The sequence below is a fragment of the Pantherophis guttatus genome, chromosome 3 (assembly GCF_059756535.1).
Source record: "Pantherophis guttatus breed Tessera chromosome 3, ASM5975653v1, whole genome shotgun sequence".
In the NCBI taxonomy this organism is placed as follows: Eukaryota; Metazoa; Chordata; class Lepidosauria; order Squamata; family Colubridae; genus Pantherophis; species Pantherophis guttatus.
This window is the reverse complement of record NC_142065.1, coordinates 109,683,170-109,708,784: the sequence shown is the minus strand read 5'-3', so window position 1 is coordinate 109,708,784 and position 25,615 is coordinate 109,683,170. Positions and strand designations below refer to the sequence as shown.

Sequence of the window (25,615 nt, the reverse complement as noted above, 5' to 3'; positions counted from 1 at the left end):
ACATCAGCTTTTCCACTTGATCTGAGAGCTGACAAAAAGGAAATCTTGTGTTCCTACAGAGCTTATCTAATATACTGTTGCGCCCTCAATGCCAATTTATCAAGAGCAGAGACAGTGGACATAATTCTTTTTTCACTGTTGAAGTTCATTGGATGCCTAAATAGAGATATTTTAAATAACCAAATGCCTGCTTTTTAAAGCCATAGGCAGGGGCTAAATATACATAGGGCATTATTAGTCATTAGCTTTCCCAGAAGAACAAGAGTATTCACACTAATTTTCTTACACAACAGGGAAGCTGCATGTATTTGTTGTTGGAAAACAGTTCTGACAGTAAGTTTTAGTTCCCACATAGTCCTGTAGGTTCTTGGGCCAATTGTCTTTTCCCATGAGATATTCCTGTTCCATCTGGAAGACCACTGGGAAAGTCAGATGATTCTCTTAAAGTTGTCTTAGTAGCATCTCTTCCTCTGGGAGGCGGGGGAGGGGGGTGTTTTTCCCAGGCCATTTTAAGCACAGAGGAGGCAAAAGGAAAAAACCCTTTTGAAAATCACGGACTAATCACTCCCATCTGCTCCGTGCTGCTTCTTGAGCTGCCTGCCAGGATCATCTCCTCGGAAACTAAATAGCACATTATTTTCAATAACTTGCAATCATTTATTTGAAAAACTGCTACCTGTTTAAATATCTCCCTGGGAAAAAAATAAAATAAAAAGAGAATTAATCCATATAGCAGGTTGAAAATAGAACCCTCAGCATAGATTGCAATTAGAGCTCAGATATGTTTACTTTGGGTGCAAATGATTTCATTTGACTAAAAGAAAGGGGAGGAATAGCAAAATTGTTTCTCAAATCTCTCTTTTTGTCCTCTTTTTTTCTTTTCAAGTTGTAGGAACTAGAAATGGGGAAGGGGGAACCTGCCAAGGAAAAGAGTTACCTGATTTTGAACATTCCTGAAATTTGCCATTGAGAATTCCAAAATCCAAGTAATAAATTTTTTAAAAGTTTATTTCCTTTGCTTCTGAGTACACTCATTCAATATTATATTGGTAAAAAATCCACTGTCCAAATTTGGACCTCATGAAAATTGTTTCCAAAGGTTGATAGGTTTAGGTTTGAAGATTATTTTCCAGAATTTTACAACTGCAATAAAAAAAAATTTTTTTAATTTGATTTATATGCCGCCCTTCTCCGGAGACTCAGGGCGGCTTACAATGCGTTAAGCAATAGCCTTCATACTTTTGTATATTTATACAAAGTCATCTTATTGCCCCCATAATCTGGGTCCTCATTTTACCTACCTTAGAAAGGATGGAAGGCTGAGTCAACCTTGAGCCTGGTGAGATTTGAACTTGCAGTAATTGCAGGCAGCTGGTGCTACTTAACAGCACTTTAGTCTGCTGCGCCACCAGAGCTCCTTGCTATATACATGAATAATGACAATTATAAATGAATTTACCTAGGGAATGAGCATGTTACAATACAAGAGATAAAACCTGTTATTCTGAGAAAAAATAAAAACTCTGTAAGAGAATTTTCAACTCCCCCATTGGTTTACAACCCCACAATTCATTGGTGCTGAAATATAACAGTTGAATTAATAAATAATAACAAACTAATAGAACTCAACAACTAATATAGGTTGAGAGCAGAAATGCAATCTCAGATATTGATAATATCAACAAGAAGCCCAAATTGCATGTGAGGATGGTGAAATGACAACAGAACAATGAATCATGCATAAGATCTGATTTACTGCACTTTGACCATAGATGCTTAACTAATGTATTACTTTAATTCCGTGCCTTTCTTCTCACATTTTAGAGGTGAGGGCGGGTGGAATTTTTCTTTCAAGTAGATAAAATGTCAACTAATAAAAGCTCAAAACTCTTATTCATTTGTGTCAAAGTCTAGAATAGCAGCTGTGCCATTGTTTACTAACAAAATGCCACTAAATGGTGAGAATCTATATGGAATAAAGATCTATATGAAATGATGCATTATTTCCTTTTTATGCAGTTTATTTATTTTATTTGTATGACTACCCATCTCAGCAGCTGAGGAGGATGTCAGAATCAATGGTTGTAAGCACAACCATAAGACAGGACACTTCACAAATTAGGGGCCCCAAGTACATTAATTATAATTATATAAAGGTAAAGGTTTCCCTTGCTAATTGTGTCTGACTCTAGGGAATAGTGCCATCTTTATTTCTTAACCAAAGGAGCCAGCATTGTCCGAAGACATTTTCGTGATGATGTGACCAACACGACTATACTCTGAAGTGCACGGAATGCTGTTACCTTCCCATCGAAGTGATACGTATTTATCTACTCACCTTTCCATGCTTTTGAACTGCTAGGTGGGCAGGAGCTGACAGTTATAACAATAAATCAGTGGAACAGCTTGCCTTCAGTTGTGAGTACTCCAACACTGGAGATTTTTAAGAAGAGAATAGCCCTTTGTCCGGAATGGTATAGGGTCTCCTGCTTGAGCAGGGGATTGGACTAGAAGACCTCCAAGGTGGCCTTCCAATTTGGTTATTCTGTATTCTATACATTATTTACATTAATATTGGTCTTTATGTTTTTAATTCTGTTAGTAGAGTACTGTAGTTTTTAACTATTCCATTAGTGGCCTTAGAGAGAGGGAAACAGCATTGTTACTATTATAACTGGAGGAGGATCCATTGCCTTCTCCTATTTTCTCTTAGCATCATAGTGGCAAAACATTTCATGTGAAGAAGTCCATCAAATTCACAAAGTATGGAAAATTAGTCTATAAAATGATGTGATCCCTAATTAACTGTCACCTTTTCTGGAACATTTATGTGCGCACAAAGTGCTTTGCACTTCTGCTCCATTACTTTGATATGTGTGTGTGCTCCATTACTCTGTCCCAGCAGCCTTTTTTGACCTCTGTTCACTTCTTCTGGTCTGTCTTGGGACAGGTGGACATTATCTCCTGCTAGCTCATTCTCCTGGCTTAAAATGCAGTGCTAAGAGCCAGCTGGCAGGCAGAATGCTAATGCATTTAGCTCCATCCATTCTGGAGACTTGCCCATGACTTCCTATCAGGGATTCTAGTTCATTGGGTCAGGACTGAATTTTCTCCTGAATATGTCAGGAAGTAGAAATTCATCTAGTTTCTTTGCCTGGAATTTCACCCTTCATAATTGACTTCTGTAATGATCTTGCAAGATTTAACATTCAATATTGATAATAAAAAATGGATCTTTGAATAGATGGGTTATGATACCAACTAATTAGTAGATTTTCATAGCATTAAGAAGTTCCAGCTAGCTTTTGGGGGGTTTTTTAGAGGAGGAAAGAATGGAACTGCAAAACAAAAAAGGCTTATAATGAATATAAAACATAGAAAGCTTTTACTGATAGTAACCATTTCCATTAGCAGATGGAATCCCATGAATTGGTATCGGTTCAGAATTCTGAGGTTTTAGATGCCAGTTTTAAATAAAAGACCACCTCAACTGCATTGGAAAATTGACCATTTCCAAATCTGGAAAAAAAATATTATTTTCTTGCCGTAGTATTGACTTGTCCTAGCAATGTAATGAGGTCTGCAACAATATCTAAATTCTTCCACAGCAGTAGTGCAGAAATCAAATATAAATAGTAATAGCAATAGCACTTAGACTTATATACCGCTTCATAGTGCTTTTACAGCCCTCTCTAAGCGGTTTTACAGAGTCAGCAAATTGCCCCAAACAATCTGGGTCCTCATTTTACCCACCTCAGAATGATGGAAGGCTGAGTCAACCTTTTTGGTAAGGTAAGAAATTTCCCTCTGTTCCTTCTGTCATTGTCACAAGAACCATAGGAAACTGAAGTAGAGCAGGAGGAGAAAAGGAATTGAATTATAGTGAAATTTTGATTTAACAGACTCTTTGGAGGAAAAGATGTTGGTTAATTCCAAATGTCTGTTAAATCCAAATTTACATAATTGATGTCATTTGCATAATCACTTAATTGACATTTCAATGTAACTTGCATCCCTTTATGTTATTTGTAAAAATGTCAATTATGTAACTATGCAAATGAGGCAAATTGTCCTAAGTGTTATAAATTATGTGAGTTATCTGGACAGACTTTGGAAATAATATAGTTGTCTGCCTCCTGAAGGATGAAGCCCAAAAGCAACTTCGATCCATTGCCTCTGAAGTCCATGAAATATGAGTCTACGAAATCATCATCATAAAAATTGCATCATATTAAGACAAAAACAGTGAGTCCATCATCATTCTTATTTCCAAGCCAGAAAATAACCATGTTCTTGAAATCAGTAGCTTGCAGCACGATACATGAAGGAATTTGGGTTTATGCATACTGTACTTCCCAGTACATATTCAACATCTGCATGATTATGTTTATTGAATGTTGCACCGTCATCCATTCATATGCATATCATATATATTGTTTTTAAAATATGGGTTAGTAGGATCCTTGAAATAGGTTATCAAAGAATATCTGGGATAACTAGATCTAGGTTGCAAAAGCTTAGATGACCACTCAGCTAGATTTTTGCTGATCGTATCTGCTAGCCCTATATAACTCTTGATAATCAGTTTCAGAATCTCTGTTCTCCTATACCCAGTTCTTTATATGTAATTCAAATGTAGCTATACCCTACAGATTGAAAAATGGCCTCTGTAAATGAGCTTTCAGGAAATGATTCCATGTGATAGTTCCTAGTTAATGGTCAGACTGAGTCAACCAATTTGGACCTGGTTCATACTCATCAAGGAAACCTGCCTCTTTTTGTGACTTACAGTATCTCAGAAGAGGAGAGATGCCTGTTTTGTAAATGAGAACAAGGTGTGTCCTTTTTTCTGTTTAGTTTTCTCAAACTATTATTACAATTATTTGTTCTTTGATGGGTGCCACTCCTTTGTGAAGAAAGAGTACCCTCTAGTGGATATTTAAATGGCTAACATATTTTAGAACAGGAAATTTAAAAACTCTTATTTTTTAATTTGTATGCCTTCCTGCCTTTCCCCCAATGTACTTCCAAAATATTGGCTAATGAATTGAGGTTGGTATGTGCATGTGTTTGTACAGTTGAAACTAAAGGAGAGTAAAATGTTTTAAGCAGTATTGCTGGTAATATGAAAATGAATAAAAAGATGCAATTGCTTTAAATCTCTATTTATTGTGACCTGCCAGACTGATTCTTGATGATACCATATACATGTTGACAATATGGGGGCAGAGATGGAAGTAGCTACAAGTGTTTGGATAGAAGAAAACAGCTACTCAACTAGGAATCTCACTGTCACAAATCATTGCCTTGAGCCTATCTCAGATAGTAGTTGACAAAAATAAATCCCATGTGGCTTGGCATTCTGGAAGATGGCCATCACAACACATCCGGAGAACCCAGCTTAGGATAGACTGCTATAAACCACTGTACTTTGGGCATTGGGGGATGGGCAGATGGAATGTTAGCCTTTTCAGGCTAGGGTGCCAAGTTTTTTGTGAAAAGAATGACCTCATCTTGGCACACCTGCTTTTTGTAATGTCTCATTTATACTAACTTAATCCCTGGCATTTTTTTTAGATTGAACTAGGATAGTATAGGTGGAATTTTCAGAAAGAGAATCAATACTCCCCATGCATTCTCACTGTAAGAAACAGACGTGATCAAGTGCATTGCCAAACTTTTTAAAACCAATCTGTCATATTGTCCTTGGAGTCAATCTGGACATTCATCAGATGCAATCAGGGCCTCTGGTCTCAGAGTTGAAGGCTTCTTTGAGCAGAATTTACTTATCTTCACTTTTAAATGCAGTGACACAAGATATAATTTACTTGTGCATTTATAGTATTTTCTTCTGAATGCTTAATGCCTTTAAATAAAAAGTAGGTGATAAAAACCAATGGAAAAGGAATCATGTTTTTACATTTCTTATATTTAGATTAAGAAGTTATTACTGTACATACATTCTGATCATGAAGAAGAATCAGTTGAAGTGCAGTGAGTTAAAAATATACTTTTAATAGGATCATGCTATTTTTCTAAATGAACTCTGTGTACTAGTTGCAAATCCAGCTATTGCAACTGAAACATTCTCCAAATTATTAGTTCAGCAATTCTGAGCTTTGCTAAATTGCCTCTTGTTTCTATAAAATGTGTGCTATATGTATGAAAATATATATTAACACAAACTAGATTATCATAATACTGTTCCATCTGAATGCATACCTAATAACATGTCATAATAGCATTTTCTCTGTGCAAAAGTGGGAAGATTCCAGCTCTTGTCTCCACTGTCATTCCCAGTGCAATATGCCCTGTCTTCCCCAAATCTCCCAGGTTGGCATTCTGTATCTGGAGAGGTTGTCTGTGATGCAGGCTTGGGATCATGGATCAGGCTGATTTTAGAATGAGAGACAGAGAGAGGAGGAGAAGAGATGGAGAAAATTGTTAAACTAACAATTGTGTCAGACGTAGATTTTCAGACTAACCAACTTGTTTTCTCTGTTCTTGGGGAGGAATTCTCTTTGAATGATTCCGTTTAAGTCATTACTCAGTGAATGCAACAACAATACATCAATAACATGCTATTTAAATATGTTTATGAAAAACAAAAATAAAAAACTTTTTTAAAAAAGAGTGGGGAAGGGGAGAGGAAATAGAAAAAGGAAGGAAAGGCGGAATGAGGAAAGTGGAAAGAGATAGAAGAAGGAAGAGAAGGGAAGAGGAAGAGGAAAGGTTGTGGAAAAATAAAGGAGAGGAAATGGTAAAAGAGCAGTCCCGAACAATTAACAAATGAAAGTAAAAGGATAAGATTAATGATTAATGATGGATAAAAGACTGTACATTTAAATATGTTTATGAAAAACAAAAATAAAAACCTTTTTTTAAAAAAAATAACATGCTAAATTCACCTATTAGTCTTTCATTAATTAATCTTGGTTTTCTGTTTTCTCATCCCTTTTTTCCAAAGGCTTCTAATGGCAATGATTGTGTCTCTCACTTTATGGCTGGGGAAAGGATTATATATAATTATAGTAGATATCTATCTTTAACAATGTAAAATAGCATTTTGGATTTAAATCAAAAAACTCAATTTTTCTAAAGAGTTCATAAAAATAACTCAGTGTTTTAGCTAGCTTGTAAAGCGATTGTATTTTAAATTACTATTCTTAGTTCAGGTTTGCCAAGAATCTGTTAAAGTGAAAGTAAATTTCTGGTTTATACCTTCTCTGATCCCCCATTAGAGTAAGAGAAGAGAGTAATGAACACTCACAATGCAAGGATCTCCTGATTCACTAGTGTAATCATAATGTTGTGAACTAGCTTAGTAACATTTCAGCTCCATGGGTAAAAAGATTGAAACAGCTCCTGGGCTACCTTCCTGTTTTTCTTTTTCGGGAATGGATCCAGATTAGAAAATAAAAGAGGAAATAGTTGTTAAATGGAAATGCAAAATGTATTTTATGTTGTTTGGCTTTAGTTATGATGGCAATGGGATAAAAAAGGAGGCTTGTGTAGCAGAGATGATTTGACAAGAAGGGCATCCTATTTACTTAATTACAGGGATTGCTTTTCTAGAGTTAAAATTGGAATACAACTTGATTTTCCAATTTTATTTTTAAGAAAGAAATAAGAATTGAAGGATTGGTTTTAGGACACCTTATAAAAAGGGCATGTTGAATGCTGTTTCTATAACTTATTTTCAAACTCACTTCAACTTTAAAAGCAGCTTGCTATTCAAAATGAGGACATGTGACATATTGCTTAAGCAAAGCGAATCTAAAGCCTCCTTGGTACATAGAATTTGTTTCATAGTTCTTGGATTCCTGGCTGCTGTGATCTCATTAAAAACCATCTTTCTGTATTTGACCATCGTGTTTCTATTTAATTTCTGCATCTTCCATCATACATTTTGTTTTCTTTGCTGCTGAGTTCTAATATACTTCTTGTTTTGTAAATCATGATACACCCAGTGGCTTACATTAAGATTATAGTGAATCTGACGTAAAGAATCGAAATAGGATATGAGCAGGACTCTAGATTTCAGCAGCTATGTTTAGTACTATGTTTAACTTTGCCAATATCTAGTTAACTGGACCAATATGTATTATGTTAATCATACGGCCGCAATGTGGTCACTCTTGCAACTTTGTAATTACTATTATTCCTATTATGTCAATTCTTTGCATCTTGTGTCAGAGTTTTGGCTTTTTATGAGGGATTTTTAAGTGCAAATGAGGAAAAAAACCTGAAGTGCTACAAAAATTTGCAGCTTGTTTATATTCATTTTGGAGTAATTGGAAGTATGTAAGTGATTCATTCCAAATAACTCTCTTCTATGTTTACTATCAAAAGTAGATGATCTGTTTAAAGGACTAGGGAATTCAGTTCTTTGAAGTGAACTTACAATTGTAAAAATGTTACATTAGAATATCTGAACTGTTGGTATCAACAGCATCCACAGCAAACAGCAGTACTTATGAAATAACAGCTTGTGGGGACATCATAAAACAAGTGGCAAACTTACATAATGGTGTCTCAATGTCTGATATAAGTATGTCAGTTGTCACAAATGTTTCATCATTTGGCCACACACACACATACACACACACGTTCTCCTGATGGATGCCCATGGTTGGCACGAGAACTGTTGAATCTTCGATCTGACTCTGACTCAGAACATTTGTACTAAGATTGTATTACCTGGCCAGTTGGCTTAGTCTTTGACTCTTTCTCTCTTGTATGCAAGGTATTAGTCTTTGGGCAATCCTGCTTACAATTTTGTTTTGTTTTTACACACTAGCATATTATGTTGAATCATGGTTTCTTTTAACTGTAGTTTGTTGAACAAGCCATAGTAACTGGCTCATACCAGGGGTGAAATCCAGCCGGTTCTATCCAGCTCGGGTGAACCGGTAGCGGCAGCTGCGGGAGGCTCCGCCCACCCATGCGGATGTCATGATGTCGCTTTTTTGTGACATTTTAAGCCTCTGCGCATGCGCAGAATGCTTTGCGTATGCGCAGGTGACAGCGTAGTCACATTGGTGAACCGGTAGGGAAGGTAAGTAAATTTCACTCCTGGCTCATACTTTATTATAAACTATACACTGTTGGTTAGAAGCTACGACATTTGGATTCACTAAACATGGTGAGCTAAAAACAAAATAAATGTCTGGTTGCTATAATAATAACTCCAGTCTTGTTTGCTTTTTGCTCTGTCTCCTTGTTCAGATCTTAAGGCTTTCTCATTCCTTGCTCCCAACAAACCTTCAATTTTAGATGAACTATTGACTTCACCGTGGCCTTGACCTGCTTGTTATTTGCTCCTGATGGACCATAGCATAGCAGGACCACAGTTATTTTAAGGAGGCTTTGCTCAGAAGACAGTGTTGGCTCTTGAATTGATTTTTGCTTGTGTAAATCACTTCTATGAGAAAAACAAACCAACAGGCAGGTCAGAGACCCTTTTTGATCTAAGGATATGTTCATAGGATAAGCTTCGTACTTGCTTGCTCCATGCTTAATTGTTCTTGTCTTTTTTTCCCACCAGCTTCTAGCTTGTCTTCATTTCTCTGAATAGGGAAAACCAGAATGTTAATAGTTCTGCACAAGAAGATATCTCTAGAGGGAGAAGTGTATCACAGTTCTGCAGTAATATGTTTGCTAGTCCTGCCCTCATTCCAACCACTCCCTTTCAAACCATCCTTTTACATCCTTGTAATTGCAAAGTGAACCTCTGGTTTTTATTGCATACTAATGTGCAGCTATCCCCAGTTAAAATAATAATAATAATAATAACGAACTACTGGAAAGAGCATCCTGGAATGCAACACATGAGATAAGTTTCAAACTTTGCTTTTGAGTCAGGTTTAATTTCTTTTATCATGGAAAAAGAATCTGATCAGTAGAAATCACATCAGAAGTGGTTAGGTTCTGTTGACTAAGAAAAGTACACTATTAATACTTTGGTACTGTGCCAGTCTTGACTTCACATACTTATCATAAAGTCACAAATTGATTTTTCAGAATAAGTTTTATTTTGTTAATCTTTCTTACAAGCACAATTTTCCATCTGTCCATTCTACAACCTTAGCATGGTCAGATGACACTAAGAAAACATACTTTTCTCATTATGGAGAATGCATTATTTAAATCCATATAAAGCTGTGAGCCATTCAGAATTGGGCTGCAGAAGTGGTGGGCGAGTGCGCACGCCCACTTATGCAAGCAGCAGGAGAGTACATGCGCACACGCTTCATTTGTGTGAGAAGTGGGAACACATGCCTGCCATGCATGGAAATGGAGCTGCGCGCATGTGTGCACGCTTATCAGCCACTTGCGCAGAACCATCCTTTCTGCCCCCTACTGGTCTGCAAAGCCAGAAAGGTTGGGAAACTGATATAAAGGAAGGAATTCAAAATTAATTTCAAGTTATCTATTTTGTAATAAAGCACATGAATAGAAAGGCATTTAGACTATATTTTTTTATTTTTCTATAAAAAATGTTGAGCAAGATTTCATGTAGATAGATGCTTCTGGTCAAGTACTATACCTAATGTTGGTATGATTTTTATGTATCAAATACTGTAAATAATCTACAGGTTATTTCCCAAAGAGAAACAAAAAGTTAACTATAAGATTAATCTATCCTATCTTCCCTTCTAGACGTGTCCTTCTAATTGCTTCAGTTTATTGCAAAATAAAGGAATAGTTTTCTACAAATACTTGCAAGGGTGATTGATATAGAGAGTTTACATAGAAATTAAAATATTGCTATAACATTATCCAAGAACATCCTCACCTGTGGGAAGTTGATGATTATGATAATAATAATTAATTAAATTTGCATGTTGCCCAATTCTGTGACTTTGGTTGGCTCACAACAGTCAAACAATGAAATGACAATAAAATCAATAAAAAATAAAGGTAAGAGATGGCAAGTGAAGAAGAGTCTTATTTTGTTCATCCCTGAAGGCCTGGGTGAAAAGCCAAGTGTTCATGGGTATTCTAACAGCACGGTGGGGGCCAACCTCGTTCCAGAGGACAGATGCTACTACAGAGAAGGTACGCTTCCAGGGTCTCCATAGATGGCAATATTTAATCGAAGGAATCTTCAATTATCTTCGAACCCTGCAGGATCAAATCAGTCAGGCAGATGTTATGGGAGACAGAAAGTCTCTCAAGTAACTTAGCCCTGTACTATGGGCTTTCTGTAATGTCCACCTTTTTAATGTCTGTATTCCAGTCGCCAATTTTCTAATATTAACTCTCCTCTTTTAATTTCTATTCCATTTCATTGCTCCCAGTTGGTATTGTGAATCTATGCCCTTGTATATTTCAACAGAGTGGGGAATGCTTTAATTATTTATTTACTCCCATTAATGTTTTCTTTTTTAAAAAAAACCCTAGTGATACTTTACAATACATTTTTTTTTAATGGAAAAATGAGAGAGGATTAGTTATTAAAGCCCCACCTTTTACTTGTTCTTGTGGGAAAAGAAACTGACAGGTTGATTTAGAAAGGCTATTCATCTGTAATCAAATGGAAGTAATGAAACAGACTGAATTTTCAAAGAGAAAGTAAAGGTACAAATTGAATACAGCATAAGAACACTGAAATCACACTTTCACCTGTCAATATTGTGCTGTTTATCCCAAACTTGCAATTGCTATTTATCAAAGAATATCTTCAAAGAACAAGAAAATATTACATAGAAAACATTGGAATGCAATGGACTAACAATGAACAGAATAACAGAGTTGAAAGGTACCTTGGAGGTTTTCTAGTACAACCCCCTGCTCATTTGCTCATGCAAATGGTTGTCCAGTCTCTTCTTAAAAATCTCCAGTGATGGAGGACCCATAACTTCTAGAGGCAAGCCGTTCCACTGATTGATTGTTCTGATTCTCAGGAAATTTCTCCTTAGTTATAGGTTGGTTCTCTCCTTGATTAGTTTCCATCCATTGCTTCTTGTCCTGCCTTCAGATGCTTTGGAGAATAGATCCACCCTGTCTTCTTTATGGCAGTCCCTCAAAAATTGGAAGACTGTTATCATGTCAGCCCTGTTTTTTGCATTAGACTAGACATATATAATTGCTGCAACTGTTCTTCATATGTTTTCACCTCCAGTCCCCAAATCATCTTTGTTGCTTTTCTCTGCATTCTTTCTAGAGTGAGTCTTAACATCTTTTTAATATTGTGGCAATCAAACCAGGATGCAATATTCCAAGTGTGGTCTTACCAAGGCATTATAAAGCAGTACCAACACTTCACATGATCTTGATTCTATTCCTCTGTTAATGCAGCTTAGGAGTGCATTGACTTTTTTGGTGGCTGCAACACACTGTTGACTCATATTTAAGTGTTTGACCACTAGGACTCCTAGATCCCTCTTGCAGTTACCACTATCAAGCCAGGTATTACCTATTCCAGTGATGGCTAACCTTTTTGCCATCGTGTGCCAGGAGCAGGTGGGGGGTTTGCGCGTCCACACCCACACCCATAATTCTATGCGCTGCTGGGAAGCTGGGAAGGTTGCAAATGGAAACACGAGATCTCAGAATGCTAAAACCATCCTCATCCAGTTGCGCCCATTCCTGGATCATGACGCTCATCATCAATGCCCTTGTAACCTCTCACTTAGATTACTGTAATACACTCTACATAGGGCTGCCCTTGAAAAATATTTTGAAACTTCAACTGGTGCAAAATGTGGTTACACAAGTAATAAATGATGCTGTCTACACAGCACATGTAACACCACTGCTTCATGAGCTGCACTGGTTGCCAGTATGTTTCTGGGTGCAATTCAAGGTTCTCATTGTCACCTTTAAAGCCCTACGTGGCTTGGGTTAGGATTAGCTAAGGAACTGTCTATTCCCAAGAGTTTCTATCCATCCAACTCAGTCCAGTAGATTGGACATGCTGCAGGTCCTATCAGCCAGAGTGTCAACTGGCGGGAACTAGAAGAAGCTGTAGCCCGTGCCTTATGGAATATTCTCCCCTTGGAGATTAAAATGACCCAAGTACTCAGAATTTCTTAAGGATCCCATTACTTGGCTTTACTATTAATTGATCATCACAGCTCAGTGGTGAAATCTAAAAATTTTCACCACCAGTTCTGTGGGCGTGGCTTGGTGGGTGTGGCTTGGAAGTCATGTGACTGGGTGGGCATGGCCAACATTATGTCACTCACGTCACTCTTTCTTTCTTTCTCTCTCTCTCTCTCTCTCCCTCTTTCTTTCTCTTTCTTCCCTCACACACATACACTCTCTCACACACACACATACCTGGTCTGAGCAGCAGCCGCTGCAGGAGAAGGAAGAAAGTGCTCCGGGAGGGAAGGCGGCCTGGCCAGGAAGCGGCGCATCCCCCTTCATGGGCTGGATGCAGGCAGCGGGACCTGAGGTGGAGGGGAAGGCAAGCGGGCAGCAGTAACCCAAAGGCCCCGCGGAAGCTGAGTGTGCCAGGCTCAAAAGGCGAGTGAGCAAGCCTCGCCATGTTCCCCCGAGGTAGCTCTTTGGCTGAGCACACCGGGTCTCCCTTCCCCACCACCAGCATCGGCCTTACATCTGCCCACCCTCCCAGGGCTGCCCATGCACACCCTGGCAGCAGCGGTCTCAGCGGCAGCAGCAGGAGAAGGAAAAAAGCAAGCGGCCCCTCTCAGGGCTGGTGGCACTGCCCCTCTCAGCCCCAGCGCAACAGGACTGCCGGGCCAGCGGGAAGCAACTTTCTGCCACGCAAAGGCTGGATTCCCACCGTGAGCGACAAGAAAATCTAATCGGTCCTCGGGTGGGATAGGGAGGGTTTCTCTTCCTTCCCTGTGAATTAAAAACCCATGTTAGAGCTGTGGAGGAGGAGGAGGAAGATGGGGCTTGCTGCACAAAAGCCCCAAAGGCCATGCAAAGTTGCAAACCTTGGGCGAGCTTGCAAAACAAACTCAATGAACCCTGCAAGGAGGAGGAAGAGAAAGTCATGGTCGCCTTGCCTTCCCTCTTGCCGCTCCGAGCCCTGTCCAGCCTTGAAGCTGGTGGAGGAGAAGAGGAGGAGGAGGAGGGCTGCTTGGTGTGATGCCTGCATTCTCCCCCCCCCTTGCATGGGCAGCATCTCAGCCTTGCAGCCGCCATGGGTATTGCATCAGGGCACTGGAGGTGAGCGGAGCCGCAGAGCAGTTTTGCAAAGGAGGTAGAATAGCATGGTGGCGGCTGTCCATGCCCTATTTCTTGCCAGCCAGACAGGAGAAAGGGGGGAGGAGAGAAGGAGGGGGCAGCTGGGTCTTCCTGGCCTTTTCTGTGTGCTCTCCCCCGCTCCCCCCAATCACTTCCGAAAGATGCAAGAGGCATTTCGGGCAAAGGTAGCAGCTGCTGCATCTCCCCCAAGGGCGTGGGGGTTAGGGTTAGCTGGACACCGACCTCAGAAGGCAAGTGGGCATGGGGGACCACCAGGAAAGCAGTGTGGAAGGCAGGCAAGCTGGCAGGGCTGCAGGGAAGGGAGTAGGCTGCTAGCTCCCTTCCCCGCAGCCCTGCCATGTTTGCCTGCCTTCCATATGGCCTTCCGCTTGCCTGCCTTCACAAACTGGCCACAGGGATGCCGAGAAAGCCACGTGGAAGGCAGGGAAAAATGGCAGGACTGCGGGCCATGGGCCAGTTCGGGGGAGTGGCCAGCCAGCCGTTGCTACCGGTTCGGCGAACCATCCCCAATCTCCGGTAGCAGTTCACCCGAACCAGTCCCAACCGGTAGCATTTCACACGTCACAGCTGCTGTTTATACTTATTTTGTTGATTTGTTTTTTAATGTTTTAATTAATTTATAATTTTAGAATTGTAAGCCTCCCAAGAATCACTTAAGTAAGTGTGAGGCCTAGTTAGGCCACTTTTTTCAGCACCGTTGTAACTTTGAATGGTCACTAAATGAATGGTTTTAAGTTGAGGAGCACCTATATACAAGTATCTTGCTTTATTTGTAAAACACTCCAGAAAAGACAGTTTGTCTGCAAACACAGAGCCTGAGGTGAGACCTAGGAAAGCATTGCCATTGCTCTGTGACTTAATCAGTGCCTTTTTCTTCACAGTGTTGAGCATTCGAGGAGCTCAGGAGGAGGAACCCACAGACCCACAGCTAATGCGGCTGGACAACATGCTCTTAGCAGAAGGGGTAGCTGGCCCTGAGAAAGGAGGGGGCTCAGCAGCAGCAGCAGCAGCAGCAGCAGCCTCAGGAGGTGCTGGCTCAGACAATTCCGTAGAACATTCTGACTACAGAGCAAAACTCTCACAGATTCGGCAGATCTACCACACAGAGCTGGAGAAGTATGAACAGGTACCAGTGACATTTCTTCCTCTGTTACACAGGCCAAGCAATAGTGTTAGTTTGGCCTTATCTATAGCACAATCCTCTATTCTCTCTTGGATCAGGGATGGAAGGTGCATTTTTTGACCAAAGGACTCGGCAAGTGTTTTCATTGCTTCTGGTGCTTCAGCTGAAGAGTGAATACATGAAATGGCCACATACTGTTTTACTGCATGTAGAAAATAGCATACAAGTAAAGTAATATAGGCTGAACCCATCTGCTGAGATGCTAATTATTTAATATATAAGACATTGTGTTCATGGGAAACATTCCAATAGGCAAGCCTCTACCCCCCTCCCGCATTTCAAATGATGCAGTTCAGAAAAAGCAGTACTGTTTGGAAACTGCTAAACATTAAATTGGACATAAAGTATTTGTGGTTAAGATAATGTGCTTCAGCTGGGAAGTCAGAGTTGCTATGATCCTATCTTAGGTCAGCTGCTTCTTGAAAAGAAAAAATGGTTTAAATTTAAATAACACATTACTGTATGCTTTGAAAAATACAATGGACAAATTATTCTTTAGGAACAAATTTTTAAAATACCTGTACTTTTTTTAAAAAAATCATTTTCAATTGAATATAAAATAATTAAGGGTTTTTTTTTAAAAAAAAAAGCAATGCAGTACTGCATTTAACTAATTGTTACAGCATTTGACAAACAATCATATAAAGGTATTTTATTAAATAAACTCAAGGATCTGGGGGTTGTAACAATCCGATACTATAACTATTTTTCTATTATCCAGAATGTTGTTCTCTATTATCAGTTCTGACCTTCAGATACGAGCAAGCTTTCCCCCCACCGTTCCTTTCCCTTCTGTTCTAATAGAAATACTTTCCCCAAACAGAATCAGAACCTTTCCTTCTTATTGACAACTTCTGTAGTCAAATACATGAGAAATTTACACTCTGTTGTTGAAAGTTTGGTTTAAAGTACCAAAAGATGTTTCTCTAATAAAAAGTTTTTAAAAATATTATTGTATTCAACAATTCAACAATGTGGAGCCTATAAATTTTATAAATTTTCAGACACCTGAATTTTGCCCTAAATGTAGATTCTGAGTTCTTTCATGAAAGTATTTTGTTATTCTAAATTAGAATGACAATGTTGAGGCCTTGTTTTATACGTTTCCATCATATATCTGGAAGAAGTGTGTGAGTGTGTGAGTGTGAGAGAGAGAGAGAAAGAGGGAGCAAGAGAGAGAGAGAGAATAAAATAAATTCAGATGCACATGTCCCCATCTCTTTCTTCAGTCATAAAATTCATGAGGCCTAAAGGAGGTTTCCAGGTGGTCTTTCACCTAGGCACAAACAAAGCGCAACTCTGTTTAGCTTAGGCTCCAGTCACACATCAGATAGATATGCAAAACTGATTTATATTTGTACGTCCCATATTTGAAACATTATTCAGGGCTTGGGTAAACAGAGCCTAGTCTAAATGCAGTCCCTGAGACTTTGGTATGCATCCAAAAGCTTCTCCTTATTTCCACTGAAATTTGACAGCAAAATTTTAGCAACAGATCACTTAAAAGAGCGTATGATCTAAGATGATATGCAGTTTAAAACTTGTGGAAGAACGTTGTATAAATTGAACTTTACAGATGTTTTGCAATTGATCTATTTAACTTTTATTATGCATTCAATTGCATCCTTTGCTTTACAATAATTGAGTGGATCTTAAAACTGAGATTTAAGAAAAAAAATACAAGTCTAAATTATATATCAGAGTACACTGTATGCATGTTTTTTTTCCCTTGAAGATCCCATGGAGGCTTATTATGGATAAATCAGAATGTGTGTTTAATATACATTCATGTATGCAATTTGTTAAATATTTATATCTGTTTTCTTCCCTCATTCCCCTCTCACTTTACCTTGCCCCATCTTTAATATTGTACAATGTTAATAATTCTTTGAGACTATGGGGCAGAAAAGTAGAAAGCTTTGAGGGAGCAAAGAAGTGTGTCATTCATCCTTAGAGCTGCAACATGCCACCTTACCATGATTTCTTAGGTCACAAAGGTTCTTCATGCTCTTTCTTCTGTGTCTCAGGCATGTAATGAGTTCACGACCCACGTGATGAATCTGCTGAGGGAACAGAGCAGGACTCGGCCTATCTCCCCCAAAGAGATAGAGAGGATGGTCAGCATCATCCACCGCAAGTTCAGCTCCATCCAGATGCAACTCAAACAGAGCACATGTGAAGCTGTCATGATCTTGCGCTCTCGATTTCTTGATGCACGGTGAGCTTTAGACCAGACCTATATACTTGCCTTCTTCAATTAGGAATCATTTCTAACTTAGAGAACTGATTGTCCCCATAGACAGCATGTTAGTGTCAAAATAATTAATGGGGAGGGGAGGGGGAATGAGCTAGTAAACACTTGCTTGGGCTAGACATTTTTAATTTTAAAATTATTTATTTAATTTACAATAACAATAATTTTGATTAGTACTTTACTAGATTAGCATCAAAATTTTCTAGTTTATTACACATCATATTATAGCTTATATGAGCTATGAAGACTTTTAACTGCCTATAGAATAAATAGATCCTATAGAACAACAATTAACCTATGAGCTAAGGAGCATAATGGCTCATGTAGTTAGGATGCTGGGTTGGAGATTAGCAAGCCTGTGTTCAAGACCCAAGTGCTGCTGCATGGCGGGGTGAGCTCATTCACTCCAGTTCCTTCATGGGGACATGAAAGGAGCCCCCCCCCTTGGGCATACCCCGGGCATTGGTAATCTCATCGGCTAATCCTTTCAGTCTCGAAGCATCTTAAACAGTGCCTCCAACACAAACAGGTCGGGAGCATATGAGCTTTACCTGGTACTTTTCGGAGTAGAACTGCTGAGGAAATCTTTACTTTGCCATTTTTCAGTGAATAAATTACAAACAATCCTCAACCCACAACTGATCACTTAGCAACTGTTTGAAGTTATGATAGACCTCCCAAAATCTACTTATGATCTGGTTCCAGAGTTCTGATGATTGCACACACACCTGCATCTTAGGCACTTGGCAACTGGCTTGCCTTTATGGCTGATTGCAATAGTTAATGGTCACGTAGCTGTGATTTATGACATTTTTGCCAGTTTTTGGTCTTTTGGGCCAGTTTCTGGCAAAAAAGCACATAAGAATACATTGATTCGCTTAACGACTACCACATTTAATGACTGTAGTGTTTAGTTAATAACCCCCATGCAAAAAACTTGTAAAATTGAATCTGGTCATGTGAGTGCCACAACTTATGGCCCTCATGACTTACGACAGAAATTCCAAGCTCCATTGCAGCCATAAAATGAGGATTATTAACTTTTACTAAAAGGAAACTATTGCTACATAGTTTCTGATATAAGAGATGCAGTAGATGAATTATAGAATTATTTCCCCAGTAATACAAGATTAAAAATACATTAATAATTTAATTTGCCAGATCCAATGCTAAGTGCAAACAACTGCAACTTTGCTAACTGACAATATAAGAAAAGCTTACAGAATTGTATGTATGTATGTATGTACCGTATTTTCCGGCGTATAAGACGACTGGGCGTATAAGACGACCCCCTACTTTTCCTCTTAAAATATAGGGTTTGGGCTATACTCGCGGTATAAGACTACCCTTCTTCCAACGCACACCAAATAAAAATTAAAAAACATCAGATTTGATTTCAATATGGTAATTTTAATTCAAATGCTTATGCCTTTCCAAGAATCTAGTACACCCGGATACAGTGGCCTTAAATCTGTTGCTGTGATCTGGGTTAGATTTGGCCCACTGAAGTGCAAACAAACGTATTTTATTTCGTGTCACTACATAACCGTTTTGGCAATGCTCATTCACCATGTCTGCTACATGTTTTTCGAGTTCTGGCCAATGTGGGGTGCCTCTTCTTAATGCACACTTACCCCTTGGCATACTCTTTAATGCTTTTACATTTGCTTTCCAGTCCCGAACCATCTTTTCTGTTACTCCATATTGTCTTGCAGCAGCACAGTTATTATGTTCCATGGCAAAGTTTACAACTTTAAGTTTAAAACTGGCTTCATATTTCTTTCTTCTTGCTGGTGGAGCCATGATGGGGTCTTGACTGTTATATTTGTATACTATGCTGTATGTTCTGTTGCTGTACTGTATGTATTGTTGCTGTACTGTAGAGAAAGGTAATGGGCTACGCTACATGTAGTGGCAAGAGGGCTATTTTGTACCAGGTTTTTTTCCTTCACCCATGCAGCCTTGTCGAGATCCGCACAGCTTCATGAATCTGAGTTGCTGGCACTGACTGATGACGCTACGGGAGCGCCGACAACATTGACAGAAAGCTGTGCCGATCTAGTCAAGGCTGCATGCTGCTGAATGCTGGAATCAGCTGGCTGCTGAGCGGAGCTTCTCCCAGGCATCTAGGGGGGTATTACGACGCTCCGACTTCCCCAGCTGACCCCCACTGATGGCGAGCTCCACCGGTCTGGGGAAGTCAGAGCGTCGGTAATATCTCCCTGGATGCCTGGGGGAAGCTCCGCGCAGCAACCAGCTGGTTCCAGCATTCCAAGGCGATTCCAAGGAGGTCCACAGTGAAAGCGGCGCCACGGTCGACCTGGGCCAGCACCTTGCACACCTGGCTCTGCGTCTCCATTATGAGAAGCTCCATGCGACTTCGCATGTCTCCGCCCCAGTTGCACAGCTCTCGCAATCCGCTCACCGGAGGAGCCATGAAGTGCTCACACCGCCTTGCCAGATCTTCCTCGTCCTCCTTTCCCCATGGCTTTTCCGGTTGTAATTGCTGCTGCTGCTGCCGCCGAGGCTGCTCCTTCATCTCCGCCCGCCGCACCAGACCCAGCCCGGCCAGCACCGCCGTGGCTCCCGCAGTCCAAGCGGATCGGCACCCGGGCTCACAGGCGAAGGGTGGGAGTGCGCAGCGCACTTTCCTGGCTTGGCGCCGATCCGGACAGCTGCAGTAATGGTGAGAGCGGGCAACCTCGGGAGAGCCATTTCGGGACTCCGTTTTGCACGTGTAGCGGATCCCAGTTACCAAGAAACCCGGAGAAGAGGCACAAGGGGGGTTTATCAAAAAGGAGCTTTAAAAGAGGTCTCGATACAGAGGACGCGGCGAGCATGGACACCGTCCACACAAACAGGCACCAAAGTCTCGTTGCAGCAACGTTAAGCCGCGACTTTACACGCCTCCTAGTTTTAGGCCGCTTGTTCCAATGCCTTCGCGATAAGCCGGCAGAATCAAAACTCTTTTTTTCTTTCTTTCCCTCTCTCTCTCTCTCTCTCTCTCTCGGCGGCTTTCAATCCGTGGAATTGGGGGGGGGCGAGGGGGAATGTTATCAGCAACAAACAACAACAAAAAGTGTGTGTTTGTGGAGAGGGGAGGTAGTGGTAAAGGCGGCAGACCGGTTTTTTTTTCCCCAAGCTGATCTCTTTCGCGGCGTATCCAGCCCGACCCCATTCAGAAGAAAGGCTGCAGCCGGAAAGAAACGGGGGGGGGGGAAAGACATCTGCACCTTTTGTTACATACACACACACGAAACCCACAGTTTTCTGGCCTCTCACGCAGATCTGTTGTGGGGTGGGGTGGGTGGGACCCACATAATTCCGGGAGGCGAAAAGGGGCGCAGGGATATTTCCAGAAATGAGCGAAATAATGCAATCCACGCAGCAACGCCCATATTCTCCCGTTCAGATTCTACCTCTGGCTGAGAGAAAACTGCCTTGAAAGTTTCTCTGCCCCCCCACCCTTTAAACCCAAGACCCTGCCTAGTTTGCAGACTAGAGCACTTCTTTCCCCCGCCTGATTAGCCGAGGTTAAAATCTTAAAAGCTCGGGCGCCCCTCAAGCCGCTTCTCCCGACACCGGGATGAACGAGAAAGCCGTTTTAGCTTCACCTATTCTTCCACACTCACCCCTCCACCCTGGAAGGTAACTTAGCGCTGCTCCAGGATGTTCACTTCGGGCTCCTTGGAATCGCTGCCGGGCGGTTCTTCCCGTTGGGGCGATGGTGGGTGGCTGCGAGCCTGGAAGAGGTGGTGAAATGCAGAGCAATACCTCGTGGAGAAGGAGTTCGCCGTGGCTCCTGCAGTCCAAGCGACGCCGATCGCTGCCACCCACCATCGCCCCAACGGGAAGAACCGCCCGGCAGCGATTCCAAGGAGCCCGAAGCGAACATCCTGGAGCAGCGTGGGCCGGCCCGGAGGCTTAAACCCCGGGAGCCCAGGTGCCGAATCCCGCACAGCAGAAAAGACATGACAGCCGGTGCCCAGTTCCTTCTGCAGCCGTCCGGATCGGCGCCAAGCCAGGAAAGTGCGCTGCGCACTCCCACCCTTCGCCTGCGAGCCCGGGTGACGATCCGCTTGGACTGCGGGAGCCACGGCGGTGCTGGCCGGGCTGGGTCTGGTGCGGCGGGCAGAGATGAAGGAGCAGCCTCGGCGGCAGCAGCAGCAGCAATTACAACCAGAAAAGCCATGGGGAAAGGAGGACAAGGAAGATCTGGCAAGGCGGTGCGAGCACTTCATGGCTCCTCCGGTGAGCGGATTGCGAGAGCTGCGCGACTGGGGCGGAGACATGCGAAGTCGCATGGAGCTTCTCATAATGGAGACGCAGAACCAGGTGTGCAAGGCGCTGGCCCAGGTCGACCGTGGCGCCGCTTTCACCGTGGACTGCTGGGAAAGAAAGGAAGGTGACCCGAATTCTGGGGTAGAGTGGGGACGCGTTCCTTTCTCGTGGGCCGCGCACTGCCTGGCACCTCTTGTAGGTTGGAACTAATTTGGAGTACAGCTTCCCCTCAATGTTGCCGGCGCTCCCAAAGTGTCATCGGTCAGCGCCAGCAACTCAGATTCAGGTACCCGGCGTATAAGACGACCCCCGACTTTTGAGATGATTTTCCTGGGTTAAAAAGTCGTCTTATACGCCGGAAAATACTGTATGTATGTATGTATGTATGTATGTATGTATGTATGTATGTATGTATGTATGTATTTATTTATTTATTTATTTTGAAATTTATTTGCCACCCATCTCGTGTCCAACAATTCTGGGCAGCTTACAACATACAAGCATTAAAAAAACATTAAAATCATAAATTATAAAATAACACAGCGGATAAAAGCATTAACACAAGATGGCAAAGAAGGGAGTGGATACATGGGGAGAGGGAGGTGGCCCAATGAACTGATTCAGCCCAAACGTAATATTTTTATTCTTTAAGAAATTGGTTTTGTCTGAATTCAACCATAGTTTTTCATTAAATAATAAGTCAAACAATTTAACTGAGGAAAAATATAACAAAGTAGGTAACAACTTTACAAACCATATTTTAACTTTGTTCTATGCAAGGAGCAGAATTAGATAGCTGAAGAGTAAATTATACTTTATCAATTGGTATCATCTTTTGCTCTCAGAAAGGACAAACAAAAAGTGTTTTACAAGACAAAAAGTATGAGGTTTGTGGTATAAGTAGAAAGCTAATGAGGTTTGTGTATAAGTAGAAAGAAGATATGAAGTATGTTAGAGTTTCCCCAGAAAGTGAAAACCAGAAAAAAAGATGACATATCTGAGCATCAATCTGTTTGTAGGAGCCAAAAAGGAATCTCATGGCTCTGAACTTACTTTTTAAAAATAATGCTCTGGAATCGCTGATACTGATTATCCTTCATGTTTTGTGACCAGGAGGAAGAGAAGAAATTTCAACAAGCAGGCTACAGAAATTCTCAATGAGTATTTCTATTCTCATCTCAGCAACCCTTATCCCAGTGAGGAAGCCAAAGAGGAACTAGCCAAGAAATGTGGCATCACAGTCTCACAGGTAAGAAACCTGGATGCTCATCTATAGGGTGGCCATCACCCATCCTTCCATCTACCTTTCCATCCATTAAGGCAGAAAGGCTACAAGAAGGTGTTTTCATTAATTCTATAATGAATGCTGGGCAAAGTACTTAGGAAAAACAGTGGACAGGGACGAAAATAGTTTGCTTAAAAAATGAAACTAGTTGTTTTTAGATGTTGGATTTTATTTGGAATAAATAGAGTTTTGCAGGACTGTTTTCATTCACTTGTAAAAAAAATCAAAAATCATGTAGCAATATGCAAATGTATTATTTTCATGCATAGATTATATAAAATCAAAGCAGAAACAGAGATTATATTGTTTGCATCAGGGCCATTATTTTCCAACTGCATTCTGTGCAGTCCTTTGATTTCTTGGAAGCTTATCTGGAATTCCTAAAGAGAAGTAATGATAAACAAACCAGAATGCAAAGTAGAGCAACTAAAATGATAAGGGGACTGCAGGAAAAATCACACAGGGGGGAAGACGTTGACTTATTCTGTAATAAGGAGGGCAGGGCAGGAAGCAATGGGTGGAAGCTTGTTAAAGAGATATCCTACCTGGAACTTAGAAGAAATTTCCTGACGGAACAATTTATTTATTTATTTATTTATTAATCATATTTGTATACCGCCCTACTCCCGAAGGACTCAGGGCAGTGAACAGCCAAGATAAAATACAAAGACATACAAAAGTTAAAAAACTATTAAAAACAAATTAAATAATTTAGGCTCAAAAAACAAATTTAAAACATCCAATTTATCTAAAAAACATTTTAAAACCCAATTTAAAAGGGAGAGTTAGGCCAGACCAGCCTGTTGGAATAAGAACATTTTTAGGGCGCGGCGGAAGATGCGTAAGTCTTGAATCCTCCATATCTCCGGGGGGAGCTCGTTCCAGATGGCAGGTGCCCCCACAGAGAAGGCTCTCCCCCTGGGGGCCGCTAGTCGACATTATTTGGCCAACGGTACCCTGAGGAGCCCCTCTGTATGGGAGTGAACTGGTCAGTGAGAGGCTACTGGTGGCAGAAGGCGGTCTCGTAAGTACCCTGGTCCTGAGCCATGGAGCGCTCTAAAGATGGTAACCAAAACCTTGAAGCGCACCCGGAAGACCACTGGGAGCCAGTGCAGCTCGCGCAGGAGGGGGGTCACATGGGAGCGCCACATCGTTCCCGTCACCACCCGCGCGGCCACATTCTGGACCAGTTGGAGCCTCCGGGTGCTCCTTAAGGGAAGCCCCATGTAGAGAGCATTGCAATAGTCCAGGCGTGAGGTGACAAGGGCGTGAGTGACCGTGCGTAACGAGTCCCGATCCAGAAAGGGATGCAACTGGTGAATCAGGTGAACCTGATAAAAAGTCCTCCTGGCCACGGCCGCCATATGCTCTTCTAAAGACAGCCGTGAGTCCAGGAGGACGCCCAAGTTGCGAACCCCATCTGTGGGGGCCAATGACTCGCCCCCAATAGTCAGAGATGGCGCCAACTGACTATATCGGGACGTCGGAAACCACAGCCACTCGGTCTTGGATGGGTTGAGCCTGAGTCTGTTCCTCCCCATCCAAATCCGTACGGCCTCCAGGCACCGGGATATCACCTCGAGGGCATCATTGGGGTGGTCTGGGGTGGAGATGTACAGCTGGATGTCATCAGCGTACTGATGGTACTTCACCCCAAAACCACGGATGATCTCACCCAGCGGCTTCACATAAATGTTGAACAGAAGGGGCGAGAGGACCGATCCTTGCGGCACCCCACATACAAGGGGCCTCGGGGTTGACCTCTGCCCCCCTGTCAACACAGACTGCAACCGGTCGGAGAGAAAGGAGGAGAACCACTGTAAAACAGTGCCCCCCCACGCCCAACCCTTCCAACCGGTGCAGCATGATACCATGGTCGATGGTATCAAAAGCCGCTGAGAGGTCTAATAGGACCAGGACAGAGGAGCAACCCCTGTCCCGAGCCCTCCAGAGATCATCAACCAATGCGACCAATGCCGTCTCCGTGCTGTACCCGGGCCTGAAGCCCGACTGGAACGGATCTAGATAAGTCGATTCATCCAGGTACTGAGGCAGCTGTCGTGCAACCACACTCTCAACAACCTTCGCAACAAAGCGAAGGTTGGAGACAGGACGATAATTTGCTAACACAGCCGGGTCCAGGGAAGGCTTCTTGAGGAGGGGCCTCACCACTGCTTCTTTCAGGGCGGCGGGAAAGACACCCTCACTCAAAGAAGCATTTATAATCCCCTGGAGCCAGCCTCGTGTAACCTCCCAGGAGGCCAGCACCAGCCAGGAGGGACACGGGTCCAATAAACATGTGGCCGCACTCAGTCTGCTCAGTATTCTGTCCACGCTTTCGGGAGTCACAGGATCAAACTCTTCCCATATAATATTCTCAGGACCTGCCCCTGTCATCTCCCCTGGATCTACCCAGTCAGAGTCC

General features: G+C 41.8%; 1 protein-coding gene across 3 annotated transcripts in view; it reads left to right on the top strand.

Annotated features, from left to right (window-relative positions):
- PBX1 (PBX homeobox 1) overlaps positions 1-25,615 on the top strand; it is a 350,318-nt gene that overhangs the window by 287,196 nt on the left and 37,507 nt on the right. For all 3 annotated transcript variants that reach the window (XM_034409873.3, XM_034409871.3, XM_034409870.3), the window contains exons 3-5: positions 15,069-15,313; positions 17,398-17,588; positions 23,019-23,154. In XM_034409873.3, coding sequence (XP_034265764.1) covers positions 15,069-15,313; positions 17,398-17,588; positions 23,019-23,154 — 572 coding nt within the window. The remainder of the gene's footprint in view (positions 1-15,068; positions 15,314-17,397; positions 17,589-23,018; positions 23,155-25,615) is intronic.